Source organism: Acipenser ruthenus, chromosome 3 (assembly GCF_902713425.1).
Source record: "Acipenser ruthenus chromosome 3, fAciRut3.2 maternal haplotype, whole genome shotgun sequence".
NCBI lineage: Eukaryota > Metazoa > Chordata > Actinopteri > Acipenseriformes > Acipenseridae > Acipenser > Acipenser ruthenus.
This window is the reverse complement of record NC_081191.1, coordinates 87,292,944-87,313,278: the sequence shown is the minus strand read 5'-3', so window position 1 is coordinate 87,313,278 and position 20,335 is coordinate 87,292,944. Positions and strand designations below refer to the sequence as shown.

The 20,335-nt window shown below is 43.3% G+C and overlaps 1 protein-coding gene across 2 annotated transcripts in view; it reads left to right on the top strand.

The window, feature by feature from the left end:
• Positions 1-19,806, top strand: part of LOC117394730 (1-phosphatidylinositol 4,5-bisphosphate phosphodiesterase gamma-1-like) — a 60,910-nt gene extending 41,104 nt beyond the window's left edge. For both annotated transcript variants that reach the window (XM_033993230.3, XM_033993229.3), the window contains 16 exons: positions 779-979; positions 1,855-1,974; positions 3,246-3,429; positions 4,135-4,212; positions 4,795-4,898; positions 5,515-5,611; positions 6,743-6,809; positions 7,331-7,488; positions 8,660-8,756; positions 9,872-10,096; positions 10,971-11,119; positions 11,803-11,917; positions 13,779-13,940; positions 15,451-15,539; positions 16,284-16,468; positions 17,730-19,806. In XM_033993230.3, the coding sequence (XP_033849121.2) occupies positions 779-979; positions 1,855-1,974; positions 3,246-3,429; positions 4,135-4,212; positions 4,795-4,898; positions 5,515-5,611; positions 6,743-6,809; positions 7,331-7,488; positions 8,660-8,756; positions 9,872-10,096; positions 10,971-11,119; positions 11,803-11,917; positions 13,779-13,940; positions 15,451-15,539; positions 16,284-16,468; positions 17,730-17,790 (2,092 nt within the window). In that variant the 3' untranslated portion in view covers positions 17,791-19,806. The remainder of the gene's footprint in view (positions 1-778; positions 980-1,854; positions 1,975-3,245; positions 3,430-4,134; positions 4,213-4,794; positions 4,899-5,514; positions 5,612-6,742; positions 6,810-7,330; positions 7,489-8,659; positions 8,757-9,871; positions 10,097-10,970; positions 11,120-11,802; positions 11,918-13,778; positions 13,941-15,450; positions 15,540-16,283; positions 16,469-17,729) is intronic.
• Positions 19,807-20,335: the final 529 nt, after the last annotated feature.

Genomic DNA, 20,335 nt, shown 5'->3' with positions numbered 1-20,335 from the left:
GGGTGACCAGGGTGGGAGAGGAGGGAGGGTCAGTGATCCTAGAAATACAGCATCATCCAATGGATTTAGAATAGGACCACTGTGTCATTCCATTGTAGTGTGTTTATTATCTAGCAGTGTCTTTAGAGATGTGAATAGCTGTCAGTGTGGGTTGATCTCACTTCCAACAGTAGAGCTTAAAGGTAGAAGAAATAGGCTGTAGAAAATGTAATAAATCTCTCACCCACATATCATTCAAGATATGTTGGGTTCCAGTTCTGGCTTTGTTTCCATTTTTCATCACACCCTTTAAACTAAATTTTAAAAAGTTTGAGCTCATCATGGCTCATAGCAATATGTTCTGCGCTAAAGACCATCATGCTTCTAGGTCCACACAAGGGCTTTCTGCATCATCAAGATTTTAAATACCTCAATCAAGCCCTCCCTCATTCCGTTACGCTCTGGGATTAGTATGATTGGTCTTTGTTGGACTCTCCAAGACCACAATGTCCCTTTGGTGCTGTGGTGACCAGAATTGAGTACAGTACTCTAAACATGGTCTCACCGGTGCATTGTACAATCCCATCATAACCTCCATTGATTTGTACTCAACACTTTAGACTACATACCCAAGTAATCTGTTTGTCTTTTTAATTACCTCATAACATGCCACAGCAATTCCATTATCCCTTAAGGAAAATGTATGAAACAGTGTATGTTTTTAAGTGAACATCAGTTCAGTTCTCGGTTTGCCCTGTGTGGTCTGACCCCAGTGTGCCCCCTTCTCTCTCTGCTGCAGGAGGTCTAGCCGTGTCCAGCACTGCCGGATACACTCGCGACAGGAGGCCGGTGTCACAAAGTTCTACCTGACAGATAACCTGGTGTTCGACAGCCTCTACAGCCTCATCTGCCACTACCGCGAGGTGCCCTTGCGCTGCAACGAGTTTGAGATGAGACTGAGCGACCCTGTGCCCCAGCCCAATGCACACGAGAGCAAGGAGTGAGTCGCCAGGCAGAATACACCCCGTCACTCCACACATACACCCACATGCAAGGGATGAGCAATAGTGCAGGGACGAGCTTTTCATGATTGAATATTCTTTCAAATTTTAAACAAATGTTAGACTGTTCGAAATGTTAGACTGTAGGGTGTCTCTTATTGTGTGGGCAAGAGAGACAAGTCAAGTAGACAAACTAGTTCTTTCTTCGGTGTACAGAGAAACACATGATATTACAAACATCTTTTTCATTTTAAAACATGATATGTGATACTACTTCAGGTTAATGAAATCTTTGTTTGCAGACCTTACTTTCAGTTAGTCTTGCATCTTTATGGTCACATCCACTAAATTGTCCCAACCCCTTAAGGGTCGTCTTTCCTGTCAGCAACCAACCAGACACTGGTGAGGTGAAATAACCCAGGAAATGCATATGTATGAACATATTTCCTGGAAGGCAAGACAAGCAAACAGAACTTTCTTAAAGCTCATATGTGCCAGATATCATGTTTATACATTAAAATATTTGTTTACGATATTGTGTGTTACTTCTCATATCATTAAATTAAACTAATCCTTGTTAATGCACACACGTTTAGTTTCTTCCACCAGCCACACCGCTGTGGAGCTTTTCAGAAAACAGCAAGATAAATATTCTGCTTCTTCCCTGAAACTTTTCAATATGTTTAGTGTAACTTTAGTGAACATTTTGAAGTTTCAGTTGGGTAGAGATGTAGGTCTCCCTTCAGCTCCTCTGCAGTATTGCCTGTCTTGGCACAGTAATGATAAGTGTTTAGTGTAACTTTAGTTAACATTTTGAGGTTTCAGTTGGGTAGCGACACAGGTCACCCTTCACTGATGTTGTTTTGCTCCCAAGGTGGTTCCATGCGAACCTGTCCCGCTTGCAGGCTGAGCACATGCTGATGAGGGTCCCGCGTGATGGAGCGTTCCTGGTGCGCAAGCGGAGCGAGCCCAACTCCTTCGCCATCTCCTTCAGGTAGGGGGCGCTCACAGCACACACCGCACAGGTAAACTCACATCAAAGAGGAAAGAGAAGCCTTTCTGACAGCGGTAGTAGTCAAAGAGTGGCCACCGTTCGTAGAGTGAATCCGGAACTCATGGTGAGAAGATTGAAAGCAAACGCAATGCTTGGTTAGCATGATTTCTCTGTCTTTCCCTCGCCCTCTCTATCTCCCTCTCTCTAATCCCAGGTGTAGCAGGATAGCGTCAATCATGAGACTCAGAGACAAGAAAAGCTACAGTTTAAGCAATGGTGCGCACTCTTAATAGACAAAAACAGACACAAATAAACTGAGGCCAAAATAAACAGTTTAAAGAAAACAATACAGTACAGTACAAACACTGTTGTCAGGCTGGGCATTCGCCTTCACTGACCAAGTTTCCAAAATACACAGTACACACGCAGTTACCTACTCCCCCTAACTCCCTCCACCAGACAAATAATTTTTCCTGCTTTTATACATGTGGCCACTCCCCAATTAGCATACATTACCTAATGACTCATTGTGTGACCCTGAGCAAGTCACTTAACCTCCTTGTGCTCCGTCTTTCGGGTGAGACGTAATTGTAAGTGACTCTGCAGCTGATGCATAGTTCACACACCCTAGTCTCTGTAAGTCGCCTTGGATAAAGGCTTCTGCTAAATAAACAAATAATAAAAATAATAATTGGGGAATGGCCACACCTGTGATTGCTGGCAGGGACAGATTTAACCCCATCCCTGCCAACCTTACATTCCCATACACACACTATTTACCGCAGCAGGGCTTCTTCCCTGCCACACCAGGGTTTAAAGCAGTGATGCACAACTAGGTCCTGGAGGGCCGGTGTCCCTGCAGGTTTTTATTCCAACTGCACCCTAAAGTACTTTATTGGACCTTATTAGAAGCTTACTTGTTCTTATTAAATAACTTAGGGTATGGTTAGAACAAAAACCAGGAAGGACACCGGCCCTCCATGACCTGAGTTGTGCACCACTGGTTTAAAGGAATGAGCTAAAAAGGGAACTGACTTTATTAAGCCTAGAACAAAAAAATAATTAGGGGGGACTTGATTGAAGTCTTTAAAATCTTAAAAGGAGTTGACATAGTTAACCCTAAGCAATAGTTGAAGCGCAATGCAGAAACCAGGACTAGAGAACACACGGTTGGAAATTGAATGGATGCAGAGTGGTGAGGGTATGGAATGGGTTACCTAGCCATGCTGTTGATGCTGTATCTATTTTGTTCTCATGTTCTCTGAGAGCAGGGCAGAGGGGAAGATAAAGCACTGTCGGATCCAGCAGGAAGGTCGTCTCTTCATGCTGGGCAGCTCAGCCGAGTTTGAGAGCCTGCTGGACCTGATCAGCTACTACGAGAAGCACCCGCTGTACCGCAAGATGAGACTGCGCTACCCCATCAATGAGGAGACTCTGGAGAAGATGGGCACCACGGTACAGACCCAGGGGCACAGGGGAGGGGGCAAGGGAGCTCTCAGAATCACTGCCACATAAAACTTGCATGTTGGGTTTGAAGCCCTGTAAGGTACCTTCTACAGATTGGGTTTAGTATCCTGTTTTTTATCGTAGTGGATTTTATTTTAGTATGCAACTATGACATAAGGCTATGCCTTAAGATAGAGATTCTCAAACCTTTTTGTTTGGGGGGATATCCTTTTTTAAATGTTTTTTAAATAGGGAGGGACCCCCAACTGAAAAGTGAGGACAAAACTAATCACAAACAAGAAAGACACACTGAATTGCAATAAATCGTAATGTTTGAGTGTAATATTGTTTGCAAGTGTCATAAAGCCTGTCTCTCACCACCACAACAGTCAAAGATCACTGTACAATAAAGTCAAGAAAAAGACGACATTCAAGTCAGTGTTTTATGTACAGTAGTTTCTGTATAAAACCACAAGGTTAGTCTCTCACTACTACAGTGAAAGAACATTTTAATATTCTTTTACAAGAAAGAGACATTTCCAGAATTTTCTGGGGACCGCCTGGGCAACCTTTGCAGACCAGGGATCCCCAGACCCCAGTTTGAGAACCACTGCCTTGTGATAAAGACGTTTTAGTACTGAAGACATCAGGTGCAACACCCATGCCCAGTCCCTGCTGGTATGAATGCTGAGCCTTGCTGTGCTGTTTCCTCAGGAGCTGGACTATGGAGCTCTGTACGAGGTGCGGACTCCTCACTTCTATGTGGAAGCGAACAAGATGCCTACAGCCAGGGTAAGGTCCCATCGGGGCAGCCGGGGGAGGGATGCAGTACCCCTGTCTCTAGGAATCTGCAGGAAATATTTGCTGTACAATTTTAATCGAGGGAGCTCTTCACTTGGTGTCCTGATTGAAAGACCATTCTTTATAGAGAGCAGAGCTGTGTGCGACAGGTGATGTTATGCATACTGTATAAATCCAACACTTCAGAATGGAGTATATAGAGGATACACCAGGAATGAGGATAGCCCAGAAACCCACACACCCCTCATGAGTGATATAACCACAGCACTCTATGAACATTCATGGAGTGTTCGTTTAGTATGACAAGTTTAATGTATGGAAAAGAAAGTAGGTTTATACCTGTGTTCCAGTGATTGGTTGATTTCTCGTGGATGACTTATATTTGCTTTTATCTGTGTTTATCGTTAACTCTCTCACTTCCCCTCTCTCCCCCTCTTCTATCTCTTCTACCCCTCCTCTATCTCCTTTACCCCTCTCCTATCTCCTTTACCCCTCTCCTATCTACTTTCTACCCCTCTTCTCTCCTTTCCACTGTCCTCTCCCCCTTTTCCTCTCTCCCCCTCCCCTCTCCAGTGCACTGTGAAGGCTCTGTATGACTATCGAGCCCAGAGGGAGGACGAACTCTCCTTCCCAAAGCAAGCCATCATTCTCAACGTGGACAAGCAGGAGGGGGGCTGGTGAGGAGGGGAGAGGGGAGAAAGTAGATAGGAGAGGGGTAAGGTGGGAGAGGGGAGATAGGAGAAGGGAGAGGGGAGAGGGGAGAAAGTAGATAGGAGAGGGGTAAGGTGGGAGATAGGAGAAGAGAGAGGGGATGGACAGCATAACTCTGCTAAAGGTCCAGAGACGTATCCCCTGGTGATGGGGAGATAGTGGATGTAATCATACATACGTACATATGCATGTCACCCTTTACATTTTTGTATATATCTGGAACGCCGCTTAATTGTGATGAAAATTGGTATTAACATTATTTAGCATATCATTGGGAGTATCAGATTGTAGGGATGGTGGTGGTGGTGGTGGTGGTGGGGGGGGGGCACTGTCTGTCTGTACAACCGTCCCTCTATATGTCACACTTACATTTTAACATGTATCTTGACAGCACAGGAAGTTCTTCCACATATTATAAACCATTTTAGTAGACCGTGATTTTAATATTGTTTACTATGATACCAACACCTCATTTGCTCACCTAATGACATCGTGCTGATAGCTCTGATTTTGAATGTGTTGCGCCGTGGCAGTGGTGATGAATGTTACTATTGAAGGTGTGTTACTCTCTCTGACCTACAGGTGGCGTGGTGACTACGGGGGTAAGAAGCAGCTGTGGTTCCCAGCCAATTACGTGGAGGAGATTCCCACCTCCCCTGCACAGGGGCAGGACGAGGCAGTGAGTAGCCAAGCCAGAGAAGAGTCTTGTACAGTAATCTTTTACACTGTAGAGTGAGTCTGTTAGGGTTCGTCAGACACCATGGACTGATCTTCACTTATTATCTACAGCTGACCCGCTCTCTTATAAAACTTAATATGCACAGTTCACTTAATATGTCCAGTTGACCCTGTGTCTTATATCAGTTCATATGATATGCACACTTGTATCTTCTCCTGTTAGTCTGTGTTTGCTTAGCTTGTTATAAATCATCTTCAGTTTAAAGAAGAGCTTGACATACATATATTGTTATAATAGTTTTTACCCTTGTAAAAGATTACCAGGGTGAATTTGCATGGTCCTTTTGCAGTTTTCCCCTTGTTACACTATGCTTTTACCACAATTTACCATGTGATTTTTTTTTGTTTTTGTTTTTTTTTAAATATGTTTTACTATACACCTTTACAATTCTTTACAAAGCTTACCCTGTGCTTTCACTGTGCTTTATTACACTTTGCTATGCTTTTGGGAAACATGTATATGTGTAATTCTATATAAACTCTACAGTCATCACTCTTTTTGACAATGTTTTGTGTCTGTCATAGAATATTTGTCAGCCAAGACACCTGTGATGAAAGAAAAAAACACAAGTCATAGTCAGTGCTAACAAGACAATGTTTTCTGGCAATGTGAATTAATAGAAAAAAATATCTAACAGCCCGACAGAACCTAATCTGTTAAAAAAGGGGGTCTTACCTTTGTTTCATCAATTTGATAGAAAATTACATTTTTTCTTTTGATTTTCTAATAACACTTCACTAAGTGTCCAATAAATCAGCTTATTTTGAGTGAATGGCTCTTGAATCAGGGAGCATGGAAGTACATTGACACAAGCGTTGAATATGAGCCACTGAAACTGCTGAAGAGTAAAACCAGAGAAGTGCTGGAGAAGACACAGGCCTCCTCACTCTAGGCAGTGTACTAAAGGAGCAGCCCCTTTAACTGAGCTGGTTGAAGTTCCCCACACTAGCCTGCGCGTTCCATGTCTCTCCTCCATGTTCCAGCCCCCTATGTCTGATTCCCCAGGCGCTGTTCCACTCTGCTGGGCTCCTGTTTATTGGAATGTTTGTTTTTTCTCCCCCCTCCCCCCAGTCCGTCGAGAACAGCCCCCTGGGAAACTTCCTCAAGGGCTTTATTGATGTGCCGACCTGCCACGTAGGTAAGTGACAGAGACTGTCTGTCTGTCTGTCTGTATCTAGCCCTCTTCATTCCACCTTTAACAGGGGTTCAGCCACTGTCTGTCTGTCTATCTGAGCGACAGCCTTTCTAACAGTCCAATCTTTCCCACTGTGTCTTGTCTATCTGTCTGTCATACTCACTTTTTGGGCTGCCTCTTCTATTCGGGGGAGGGGCAGATGCTGTACAAGTTTTCAAATAGCGTTCTCTTCCTGGCCGGTCTGACTTGAAACATGTGTGCCTTTAATTATAACTTGTTCTTCTACACACATAACTATAACACCGTGCCAAAACCCGCGATAACCCTCAAACTCAAATATTTATGATTCTCCACTCCAAAACGATGCAACCTCAGAATAAGAAGAGATGCTGTCTCTGCTGTCTGCCTGCCTGTCTTTACCTGTGTGTGTGTGTGTCTCTGCTGTCTGTCTGCCTGCCTGTCTTTATCTGTGTCTCTGTCTGCCTGCCTGTCTTTACCTGTGTGCATGTCTCTGCTGTTGGCAGTGGTTCACAAGGATGGGAAGAGCTCCCGGCCCTTCGTCTTCACACTGCACTCCCAGTCTCATCCTGTCCAGATGCTGGACGTGGCTGCTGACAGTCTGGAGGACCTCAACGACTGGGTCGCCAAGATAAGAGAGGCAACACAGAATGCTGATGCCAGGGTGAGTCTGAACCCTAGTGTATAACAGTCAGAGCATTATACACACTGCCCCCTTGTGTATAACACAGTCAGGGCATTGTACACACTGCCCCCTAGTGTATAACACAGTCAGGGCATTGTACACACTGCCCCCTAGTGTATAACACAGTCAGGGCATTGTACACACTGCCCCCTAGTGTATAACACAGTCAGGGCATTGTACACACTGCCCCCTAGTGTTTAACACAGTCAGAGCATTATACACACTGCCATCTAGTGTATAACAGTCAGGGCATTGTACACACTGCCCCCTAGTGTTTAACACAGTCAGGACATTATACACACTACCCCCTAGTGTATAACACAGTCAGGGCATTATACACACTGCCCCCTAGTGTTTAACGCAGTTAGGACATTATACACACTGCCCCCTAGTGTATAACAGTCAGGGCATTCTACACACTGCCCTCTATTGTATAACACAGTCAGGACATTATACACACTGCCCCCTAGTGTATATCCTGGGACACTATCACCCTTCATGTAAATGTGCTTTATTTTGCTCTTATCTGCCCCCTATTTTACTGCATTTAATCCTGTACTTCAGAATACTGTAATCTGCCAAGTGTTTAACCTGTAGTACTTTGTATTTAATCACATCCTGATGTAACTATCACTATTTAATCATATCCTGATGTAACTATCACTATTATCTGCTGTATTATTGAATTGTGGTTTGTCACACTTGTACTTTGCTTGAACAAAAGTTATTGTATTTCTTGCTCTTATTGTATTACTTGTATTGTAACACTTGAAATTATTTGCTTACGATTGTAAGTCGCCCTGGATAAGGGCGTCTGCTAAGAAATAAATAATAATAATAATAATAATAATAACAGTCAGGGCATTGTGCACACTGCCCTCTAGTGTATAACAGTCAGGACATTATACACAGTGCCCCCTAGTGTATACCACAGTCAGGGCATTATACACACTGCCCCCTAGTGTCTAACACAGTCAGGGCATTACATACTGCCCCTTAGTGTATAACACAGTCAGGGCATTACACACTGCCCCCTAGTGTATAACACAGTCAGTGAGAGAATGCCCCCTAGTGTACAACATTGCTTGAGTAATAGACACACTCAGCAGAGTATCCCCGTGGTAACAGCCTCTTGTTTCCGTGGTGACAGATGCAGGAAGGGAAGCAGATGGAGCGCAGGAAGAAGATTGCCCTGGAGCTCTCAGAGCTGGTGGTGTACTGCCGGCCCGTGCCCTTCGACGAGGACAGTAAGGGACTGCGCAAAGCTGTGGTTTTAAAATAAACAACACCACAACGTCCTCTTTGACCTCTCCAGGCACCTGGCCAGTAGGGGCTGCTGTAGTGCTGTGAGGAGACACTGGTCATGTGGATTTTGCTTCCCTAACCCAGCAGTGTGTGCTTGTGTGAGGAGGCACTGTGTCTGGATAGCCTTACTGGACATCTCTGTGCATTCAGATAGTTAGGAGTTGTGGCAAAGACAAAGTGTGCAATTAAACTCCTAGAGAGTGAGGGACATTGACAGTGGAGACAGTGACACTTGAATTTTGTGATGTGGACTGATTTGATCTTCCAATCTTCCAGAGGATAAAAGATTGAGTTAATTAGCCTGGAGTGCCATTCCTCTCATTTTTATTGCTATTATAAAACCTAAATTGCCAATATGTCTATGGAATATGATATAGGGTGCTGTACAATAGAAGATGATTCCCACTCCATAAGGGAGCTCACTGGCCTAAATAACAAAACATTTTAATGTGCAAGACTTTTCACAAGTAGGAAAGCAGTACAACTGGGGATGGGGAGTTTGTTTCCGGATAACCTCACTCAGACCCCTTGCTCGCTAAATATCTTGATATTCCTGAATAGATAATTGTCTCCTCTTTAAAAATATGTTCAGGATTTTAATGAACAATCTGTCTCACAACTGCAGTGGTACCCTAAATATGATCCGTTCACTACCAATGCTAAGTGAACATAAAATACAGTACATTAGATTCAACCAAATAACACTGAAACAACAAGACCCATAACAATAACAACAGAACTCAGAGAAACAACTTTTTTAAAAGAGCAGGAAATGGTGTATATGCATTCAGTGGGAGAAACAAGGTACAGGGAAAAACAGACCTTTGTCTATTTTAAGAAACACAGAATATATCAAATATGTGTCAAAAAAAATTATCATTACAATATTGTCTCTCGTTGGATTTTGACATGTATTATTGTGTAGTAATATATTTTTATGTATACATTTATATATATATATTTCTATAAATAGTGTTCTGTAACTCCATTGAAAGGCTGTGTCAGACGGTAGTGTATCAGTGTCTAACCATCCCTGTTTCTGCCTGTCTGTCTGCAGAGATCGGCACAGACAAGGCTTATTACCGTGACATGTCCTCGTTTCCCGAGACCAAGGCTGAAAAGTATGCGAACCGCAGCAAGGGCAAGAAGTTCCTGCAGTACAACCGGAGGCAGCTCTCTCGTGTCTACCCCAAGGGCCAGCGCCTCGACTCCTCCAACTACGACCCCCTGCCCATGTGGCTATGCGGGAGCCAGCTGGTCGCCCTCAACTTCCAGACCCCAGGTACAGCACTGTCATCCATGAGTATTGTCACCCGTGTGCACAGTAGAGCTGCACGAACCCGCTATTCAACTACTGTGACTGAGATCTCCACAGAAATCAGGTGCTGACAATCAGGTGAGGGTCACTGGTGTTGATCGGGCTCATTTATCATTCAAAGTGAAACAAGTGAAGAAACAGCTGCTTGGATTTGGGATGATTGCTGCTTTTCTTAGACTGTGTAGAGAACAGCAATCAACAGACATCCAAGCAGCTGTTTCTTCACTTGGAATGGTAAATGAATCCCGATCAACACCAATGATCCTCACTGTGTAGAGCTCAGTCCGAATAATCAATTAAGCGGTTCGTGCAGCACTAGCACACATTTTTATCATTACGTTTTTATAGGAAATCTAGAATTTCTTTTTTTTGTCTTATCCAGTCTATGTTCTTGATAATTGAACTGAGCAGCACGGAGCCTTCTTCCTGCCAGGTCTATTGTTTAATGGAACCTAGGTGTAGGTGATAATGAAGGTCCCCCGATCTAAACAATGATGCACATTAACTCATCAAATAGACGTCTTCTGATCTGTCTCGTGAAAGTGAAATTGCTCATGGTCTGTCTCCTGTTTGTGCCTTCATGTGTCCGTGTTTGTGCCCCTTTGTGTGTGTCCGTGTTTCCCTTTATGCTTCTGCGTGTGCCTTTCTGTTTGCGTGTGTGTCTCGTGTGTACTTCCCTGTGTGCTACTCTTTGCCTGTCCCTCTGTGTGTGTCTCCATGTGGCGCCGCTGTGTGCGTCTTTGTGTCTCCATGTGTGTGTCTCCATGTGCTCCTGTGTGTGTCTTTGTGTCTCCGTCTCTCTCTCTCTCTCTCTCTCTCTCTGTGCTCCTGTGTGCAGACAAGCCGATGCAGCTGAACCAGGCCCTGTTCACACTGGGGGGGCGCAGCGGCTATGTGCTGCAGCCTGACATTCTGAGAGAGGACAGCTTCGACCCCTTCGACAAGAGCAGTCTCAAACCGGTGGAGCCCATCACTGTGCAGCTGCAGGTCAGTACTCTGTAGAACTCCTTAAACTGGAAACCAGCATCACTGTGCAGCTGCAGGTCAGTACTCTGTAGAGCTCCTTAAACTGGAAACCAGCATCACTGTGCAGCTGCAGGTCAGTACTCTGTAGAGCTCCTTAAACTGGAAACCAGCATCACTGTGCAGCTGCAGGTCAGTATTCTTCAATAGGGGAGGTTTCACTTTCCATTTAAGTTAACATATCAAGACACATCATTGTACAGAAACCGTCTCCTATTTACTGTGAACTAGCAGAATGTGTTTTATCTATTTTACGATCATTACTCTAAATATTAAACCTTTTTTGTACAAATTCTGTTCCACACCCCCAACAAACAACCTTCATGTGTTTAGATGTTTGTCCTGCTACTTACCAGTAAGCATGAGAGAGTTAAACTTGCAGTCATTCACTGTGCATGAAAACGCTGGTACAACAGTGAATTTGCCAAGTCTTTTTGCAAATGGTTATGCCATGTATTTATTATAGTTTACCCTGAGATGACATGTTTCATATTTTTTTTAAATATGCTTTACCATACCTCTCTGGGCTTTACTGTGCTTGCCTATGCTTCATTACAGTTTGCTATGGTTTTACTATGGGAAATGTTTATAAAGGTGCTCCCCTGTGTCATGTCTCAGTTATTAACCCCCCCTCCCCTGTTTCCCAGATCCTGGGGGCACGGCACCTCCCCAAGAACGGCCGCAGCATCGTGTGCCCCTTCGTGGAGGTAGAGGTGTGCGGAGCCGAGTACGACAGCAGCAAGTGCAAGACTGACGTCGTGGGTACGGACGCCTGCTGCCAAGCGCCTCCCTCTGTCCTGCTTTACGGGCCGTCTATCTCAAAGTGTTTACTCCAGTTTAAATTAACTCCTAGTCTTTGTACAAAACTGAGAAACAAAATACCTTGAGAGTGCTTGACACTCCTTCGATCACATTACCTAGATGAACACACCTTCAATCATATTACCCAGAGGAACACACCTTCAATCACATTACCTAGATGAACACACCTTCAATCACATTACCTAGATGAACACTCCTTCAATCACATTACCTAGATTAACACACCTTCAATCACATTACCCAGATGAACACACCTTCAGTCACATTACCTAGATGAACATACCTTCAATCACATTACCTAGATAATTGACACTAGTTTTGCAAAGTCAACAGGTTATTTAAGACTGGAGTAAACTCTTTGAATATATGGTCCTCTGAATTTTTCTGACTGCGATCTCAGGGCAAAAGTTTCCATCACATTAAATCTCCTATCTCTCCTTTTTCACATTATTAGATCCAAGTAAATCTCACACAAATAATGAAAGAGGTAAGGTAATATGAACTGTTTTCTTTAGAGACAAATATATGGACCATGCCCCTGGTGCCCCACATTGCCTCCAGGTATTTTTCTAGCTTTTCGTTTTAGTTGTAGTGCTGTGTGATGGACATTAGGGTGATGCTGGCAGGCTGGTATCTAGTCCACTCTATACAGTGCATTTTAAAATGAAAGTAGCTAACAAAATAATTCCAGACTTGTGGTGCAGTTCCATTGGCTACATGGTTCTAAAATGTGCAGTTTTGAAAGAAACACATGATACCTGGTACTACACAAAAGCCCTCAGGTAGTCTTGCACTTCCTTGATCACCTGGAGGGTGACATTTATTTGAAAATACTGATTGACAGCATTCCAAATAGAACCTGGAAGTGAGTTCCAAGTGAAGGAGCCCGAGAACTCATCTAATTGAGTTCTTGGCAGATCTCAGAGTACAAGATGTTTGTAAGGAATAGGCAACCCACACAAGTAGACAGGGCCACAACCATGGATAGCCTTTTCAGTGAGGAGCAGCGTTTTAAAATCAATACTCTGGAGCCATTGTAGTGTCCTTAAAACGGGGGAAATGTGACGGAATATACAATATGAACAATATACATTTATGATACATAGTAGACCTTCCCTGATAGTGATGTGATTCAGCCTTTGAAATGCCTTTATTATTTATAGTAGACTCTGCTACTGAAGTTATACAGCCATCTGAAATGTCTTTCTAATATACTGTAGACCCTGATTGTGATATGACCCTGATTGTGGGACTTTTTCGATCTGAAAAAAGAAACAAGGAGCAGGGGTCACAAGTGGAGATTAGATAAAGGGGCATTCAGAACAGAAAATAGGATGCACTTTTTTACACAGAATCGTGGGGGTCTGGAACCAACCCCCCAGTAATGTTGTTGAAGCTGACAACATGATCCTTCAAGAAGCTGCTTGATTAGATTCTGGGATCAATAAGCTACTAACAACCAAACGAGCAAGATGGGCCGAATGGCCTCCTCTCTTTTGTAAACTTTGTTATGTTCTTATGAAATAGCCACCAGATGGAAATTACATCAAAATGAGCCATGCTATATATTAGAATATGTGTAAGTAAGCTGATTTTCACCCACTCAAGCACACACTGCTCTGTGTCTATCTCCTTTGACCTCTTGAGGAGTAAATATCAGCGTGTATATTATGTAATATTCTATACAGTTTTACAGGTAAAACAGTAATAACTGGAAGTGTGTGATGTCTCCGCTTTGTAACCTTTACCCCTCTCTCTCCTCCTCTCTCACTCACCCCTCTCTCTTCTCTCCCCTCTCCAGCGGATAATGGTTTGAATCCAGTCTGGTTGCAGAAGCCGTTTGTGTTGGACATCAACAACCCTGACTTCTGCTTCCTGCGCTTCGTAGTGTATGAGGAGGATATGTTCAGCGACCCCAACTTCCTGGCGCAGGCTGTGTTTCCTGTCAAGGAGCTCAAGACTGGTACGCTGAAGCACAACACGCAAACACACACGCCGAGCATGCTGGGCCCAGTTTTTCAAAATCTGTTGTCAAAATCAAAATGATCCTATTTATTTGAATCAGGATTTTTTTTTTTTTTTTTAATATGGATCCACTTTTTCAGAAAATGTCATTGCTGGATTACATTTACATTTTTGTAGCTCGTAATAGTTTTTTTTTGTTATATTATGTTCAACTGTAATAGGTTTTCAATATTTTACAGTAATTAAATTACCATGTAGGTTCAAATGAAATAAAGGCTAAATGATTAGGAACATGTCTTTTATTTTTGAAAAAGATCCAAAGTGCAAATAGATTACCGATCTGGATCAAAGTTACTCCTGATAAAAGGTGAAAATCGGATTGTACAGATTTTAAAACACCAAGGCCTGGCTTTATAACCCAGCTGTATTCTAGTGAAGAACAAGTTTAATAGTACCTAGATTTCTTTCTTTTCTTACACAAATATGAAATGGTTTTAAGTCATAACCCTGTCACAGTAATTATCTTATTACAGCTATACTTAATCTGCACAAAATTACTAGCAACAGGTTTATTAAACAATAAACTCATGTGTTTTTGTATCTGTTTGGTTAGAGATCTCTCTGGCATTGATAAACAGCCATCAAAGCTCCCTCAGACCATTTCCTCACTGAAAACACCCCTTAGCTCTCTCACTTCCTCACCCCAGCCCCAGCCACTCTTACTCATTCCTAAAAGGAGCGGGATTTTACTTTTCAAGGTGAAGTACAAAAAGTATGACAGAAAACTTTGTCACCTTCCCGTACATTTTCATTGGCTGTTTTACAGACACTAAGCACTTGAACTACGGTTTCATAGCAATTTTTGTATTGGTTTAAACTTGGGCTGTCAATTAGTTGCAGTTGATTTCTGAGATTCACAAATGTGTAACACAGATTAATCACCCCCTTTTTGACCTGGAATACTGTAATTCACTTCCTGTAATATCCTTCGACTTCTTTATACACTAAATTAGTCTAAATGAACAAACACAGTGTTGTTTTGGGGACCTGAAAAAGTTTTAACATCAGTATTATGACAGCAGCTGTCATTAGGATTAATGAGGTTCTTCTACCAATTAAAAAAATATGTATTTCATTGTTTGGACAACATCCATAACTGTTAAATGCCAACAGTGCTAAATTTAGAAATACTAAAAGGAACTTAATAAATTAAATGACAAATGTTTCACTAGAAGTCTTTCTCAGTGTCTTCAATGTAAATTCAATTTAAAAAAAAAAACGTTTCGACTAGATGTCTTTCTAAATATCTTCAATTGAAATACCAAAGGAAACTAAATAAATTCAATGGCAAACGTTTCGACGAGAAGTCTTACTCAATGTCTTCAATGCTGACATGAGTTTGACAGCCTGAGTTTAAACTAGAAAGCGGGACCCTAATTCCCACACAGCTGAACTGACTGTCCCAGCTGAGGTAATGATTCTCTAGTGCCTCACCTTTCACCCTGTAGGGTACCGCTCAGTCCCTCTGAAGAACAGCTACAGTGAAGATCTGGAAATGGCCTCCTTGCTGGTACACATCGAGATTGTCAATGCCAAGGTCAGTCGCACTTAACCCTGGCATTCCTCATGCCAGGACAACAACCACTCAGACGGAAACTCTATCGGCAGAACATTTCATAAAATAGCTGCATGCACAGTGATGCTGCACGTTAACTGTGGTGTAGCGATACACGAATGTCAAGTAAACTGACACACAGTGAATTGTTACCTACCTAACTCTAACATCATACCCTTATGCAGTGCTCCCTCCCTATCTTGCTGTCTGACTTGTATATCAAAACAGGGTCTTGAGAACATTCACAACTATTAAACACTCAATAGTGCTGAAAAATAAATACTAAAAGAAACTAAAATGCAATGACAAATACCTCATTGAAAAAGACTGATTAGTACGTCTCCCCTTCTACACCTGTGAAGGTGTAAAAGGTGAGACTAATATTCAAATGAGTCTCAGTCTCTTACCTTCAGTCTCACAGTGATGATGAAAAAAGCCCTTGTGGGGAACTAACTAAAAGCATTGTTTGATGGTCTTTAGTAGCAAACACATTGCTATGAATCGTGTTGAGCTCAAACTTTCAAGGTTTCAAGGATAAGTGGAAATAATACAGGAATTGGAAACCATTGACATACCATGAATGATACGCAGGTGAGGGAATTATTTAATTTAGTTTGTTCTACCTTTAAGGGGGTTGTATACGATACCTGATCATGATTGTAGTTGAGCTGGTGGTTTTGCTGGATTGTGACTGTGACTATGCCCATGTCTCTCTCTCTGTCTCAGGAGGAGGATGAGGAGAACCTGTACTCCTCGATCCAGCAGCTCCGGGATCGCACCAGTGAGCTGTCCAGCCAGGTATCCTCCTTTGAAAGGAGCAACGCCTGTGACCAGCGATACCAGCAGCGTGTGGACGAGCTCCGAGCGGCACAGGAGCAGCTCACTGAGCTCACAGAGGCTCGCACCCGGAGGTGAGACCCCCACATACCATCACAGAACCTCGCAGACCACTGTTGACCATCACAGACCCCAGCAGATCAATGCAGACCATCACAGACCACTGCTGACCATCACAGACCCCAGCAGACCACTGCTGACCATCACAGACCCCAGCAGACCATCATAGACCACTGCTGACCATCATAGACCACTGCTGACCATCATAGACCACTGCTGACCATCACAGACCCCCACAGACCCCAGCAGACCATCACAGTCCCCAGCAGACCAATGCAGACCATCACAGACCACTGCTGACCATCAGACCCCAGCAGACCACTGCTGCCCATCACAGACCCCCACAGACCCCAGCAGACCATCACAGACCACTGCTGACCATCACAGACCCCCACAGACCATCACAGTCCCCAGCAGACCAATGCAGCCCATCACAGACCACTGCTGACAATCACAGACCCCAGCAGACCACTGCTGACCATCACAGACCCCCGCAGACCCCAGCAGACCATCATAGACTACTGCTGACCATCATAGACCACTGCTGACCATCATAGACCACTGCTGACCATCACAGACCCCCACAGACCCCAGCAGACCATCATAGACCACTGCTGACCATCATAGACCACTGCTGACCATCATAGACCACTGCTGACCATCACAGACCCCCACAGACCCCAGCAGACCATCACAGTCCCCAGCAGACCAATGCAGCCCATCACAGACCACTGCTGACCATCACAGACCCCAGCAGACCACTGCTGACCATCACAGACCCCCACAGACCCCAGCAGACCATCATAGACCACTGCTGACCATCATAGACCACTGCTGACCATCACAGACCCCCCACAGACCATCACAGTCCCCAGCAGACCAATTCAGACCATCACAGACCACTGCTGACCATCAGACCCCAGCAGACCACTGCTGCCCATCACAGACCACTGCTGACCATCATAGACCACTACTGACCATCACAGACCCCAGCAGACCATCACAGACCCCCACAGACCATCATAGACCACTGCAGACCATCATAGACCCCACAGACCACCACAAACCCCATAGACCACCACATACCACTGCAAACAAATAGATGCATAAAAAATAACAGTAAATAAAATAAATAAATAAATAATAAAACTAAATAAATGAATAAATTGCTATTTAAAGCAGCTGACTCTTTACATAATCCAGGCTGATCATTCTAGACTTGTTCCTGACTCAAACCCCCTTGTCTTTCCCCCAACCCCCTTCCTCGCTTTGCAGGCTGATGGAGAAGAAGAGGCGGGAGAAACTACGCCAGCAGATGGCGACAAAACGCAGCTAAGCAAACCAGCAGGGGGAGCTGGCGAGACAGAGGAAACAGCCAGGTCCGTTTCCATGGACACGCTGGAGTTGCGGTCTTCTGGGCAATCCTTGCACATGCATCTCCTGTATGAAGCAAAAAACAAACAAAGAAAGAGACAGACTTCGGTGTTGAAGGAATTTCAAATCATGCAGCTTTCTGTGCCTTTACATTTCTTTCCTCTCTTAATAATAAGTAAAATAGGTCAGGTCAATATAGTGTGTACTCATATTCCTCTTATAAACGTTTGTCATAGTAAAAGCATAGCAAAGTGCAAGAAAGCACAGCGAAAGCATAGGTAAGCATTGCAAAGCAAAGAGAGGTATGGTAAAGCATATTAAAAGACATGGCCAACCATGGGAAATAGTATAACAGTTGGAAAAGCACTGGAAAACTACAAAATTACAGTGAACATTTACTGTGGTAAACTTTTATAAGGATAGCTTAAGCACATATCTACAGTAAGGGGTGCATTGTCACAGCCTGGCAATATACAGGGTGATTCATAATTGGTGCTACATTGTCGTTTTGCATTGTTTTCAATTCTACTTATATGTCGACATTGTTGAACCGCCCTCTTGTGGCCGAATGGTGCATTTCATCCCCCACATACCCTCCAGTTTTTCAGATGCTCCAATAATGTGTGAATTATGAATCACCCTGTGCTAAGAAACACCAGTCACTAAAATAGTGTGGACCAGTTTCTGGGCTGGAGTTTTGCCAGTGAGGCTTTTCCTAAAATCTAATTTAAGCAATGTTTAAAAATTCCACAGTCGCTGCTACTGCTGCAATACAGTTCAGAGCTGTCAAATTATAGCATTGCTATCCTTTCAGTTTCCAAATAACAAAAACAAACAAAAAACTAAAATAAGAAAAACAGTTAGCTTTCTCAGTATATTGTTATTTGGTACTTCTTTAAAGACCTGTGTATGTTATTAAAGCGCTTTGTGATGGTGGTCCACTATGAAAGGCACTATATAAAATAAAGATTGATTGATTGATTGATTGATTATTCCCTATTTTAAAACACTGATTTATAGTAAAAACATAGCAACGTGTAATACAGCATAGTGCAAGCATGGGAAAGCTTATAGAGGTGTGGTAAAGCATATTCAAAGAAATGGCCAACTATGGTAAATGCACAGTACAAACAAGGGAAAAGCATGGAGGAAAACTGCAAAATGACATGCAAATCTACTGTGCTAAACCTTTAGAAGGGTAGCTCAGCACATGTAACTAAAAGTGCTCGTCTTCTCTCAATTAGCAGTGGTGAGTCTCCTGACACAAGGCCAGGAAGAACCTCAGGGTACTCGTTTCTCAGAGACCCCCCCCCCCTGTTACTTACAGTGCTCTATGCAAAACCGCAGAAGCGTTTTGTTACATTAATGGCCTTTAGAGGGTGTTCCCAGTATCCTAGAATGTATGAGAGGCAGGTGGGGATGCTGCACATCTCACAGAATGGTGTGGTTAAGGAACACAGTCTTTATCTCCCAAAAGGAGACGAGAGCACCCAAATCGGTAGACGAGAAGAGACCTCATCCTAGCCTTCAGCTCTAGACCTCCCGGCAGGTTCAAGTCCACTGCACCAGAACGTCACTACGAAATCTAATCCCTGCATGCTCTCCTCAAAATGACCGTTATCATTCATTTCTCAATGGACTTCAATGCTAGTTTTGAGGGATCTCTCTTCCCTTACTTTTTTGTGTACTTTTTAAGGGTTGTTCACTTCTTAATTCCACCCCTCAGCTGTGTGGGTTCAGGGTGTGTTTGAGGGGGTTATTACGTGGTTTGAATCTCTTACTTGTGGTTTAAGTGCCAACCCCAACCAGATAGCAGACCTGTACAACTAATCACCAAAGAGGAGATTTTTTGAGTACCAACATTAGGAATGCCCAGCCCTGGTCTGGTGTTTGGCTTTGTATCCCTAATGCAGAGGGGATGAAGGGATTCCTTATTTCAAATCATGTCAGTATTAATAAAGACTAAAGCTAATCCACGCTCAGTGTTCTCTTTCTTTCCCCCCCCCCCCCCCCCCCCCCAAAATACAAAGCAGAGCAGAAACAGAAAACCATTAAGATTGTCAACTCATTTGATCAGAGGGTCCTGGTAATGTAAGTGACAGCAGCACGCTCACTACAGCTGTGGCTAAAAGAGTTGCATCACCCTATAGAATTAACTCATTTTATCTCATAAAGTCGAATAAAACATTCTGAATAACGTTAAGTTAACATATTGAATTACATACTGCTTTGTAGTTTTCCATACTTTATGAAAAACTGACCATTTTTGATATTCTGGTAGACTTTTGCTAAATAATTTTACAGTTTCTTTGATTACCTGATGTTAAATAAAATATCTAAATTAGTTTTGTTTCAATCCTAAAATTCTAGGTGATGCAAAACCTTTGGCCATAGCCGTAGAAATCAGGGTACAGCTCAAACGTCATCAATGTAAACTGTAATGAATCTCCTCCCAGCAGTCTCTCCCGATCCGAGGGACGGCGAGTGGCTGCGGTGAAGAATATAAT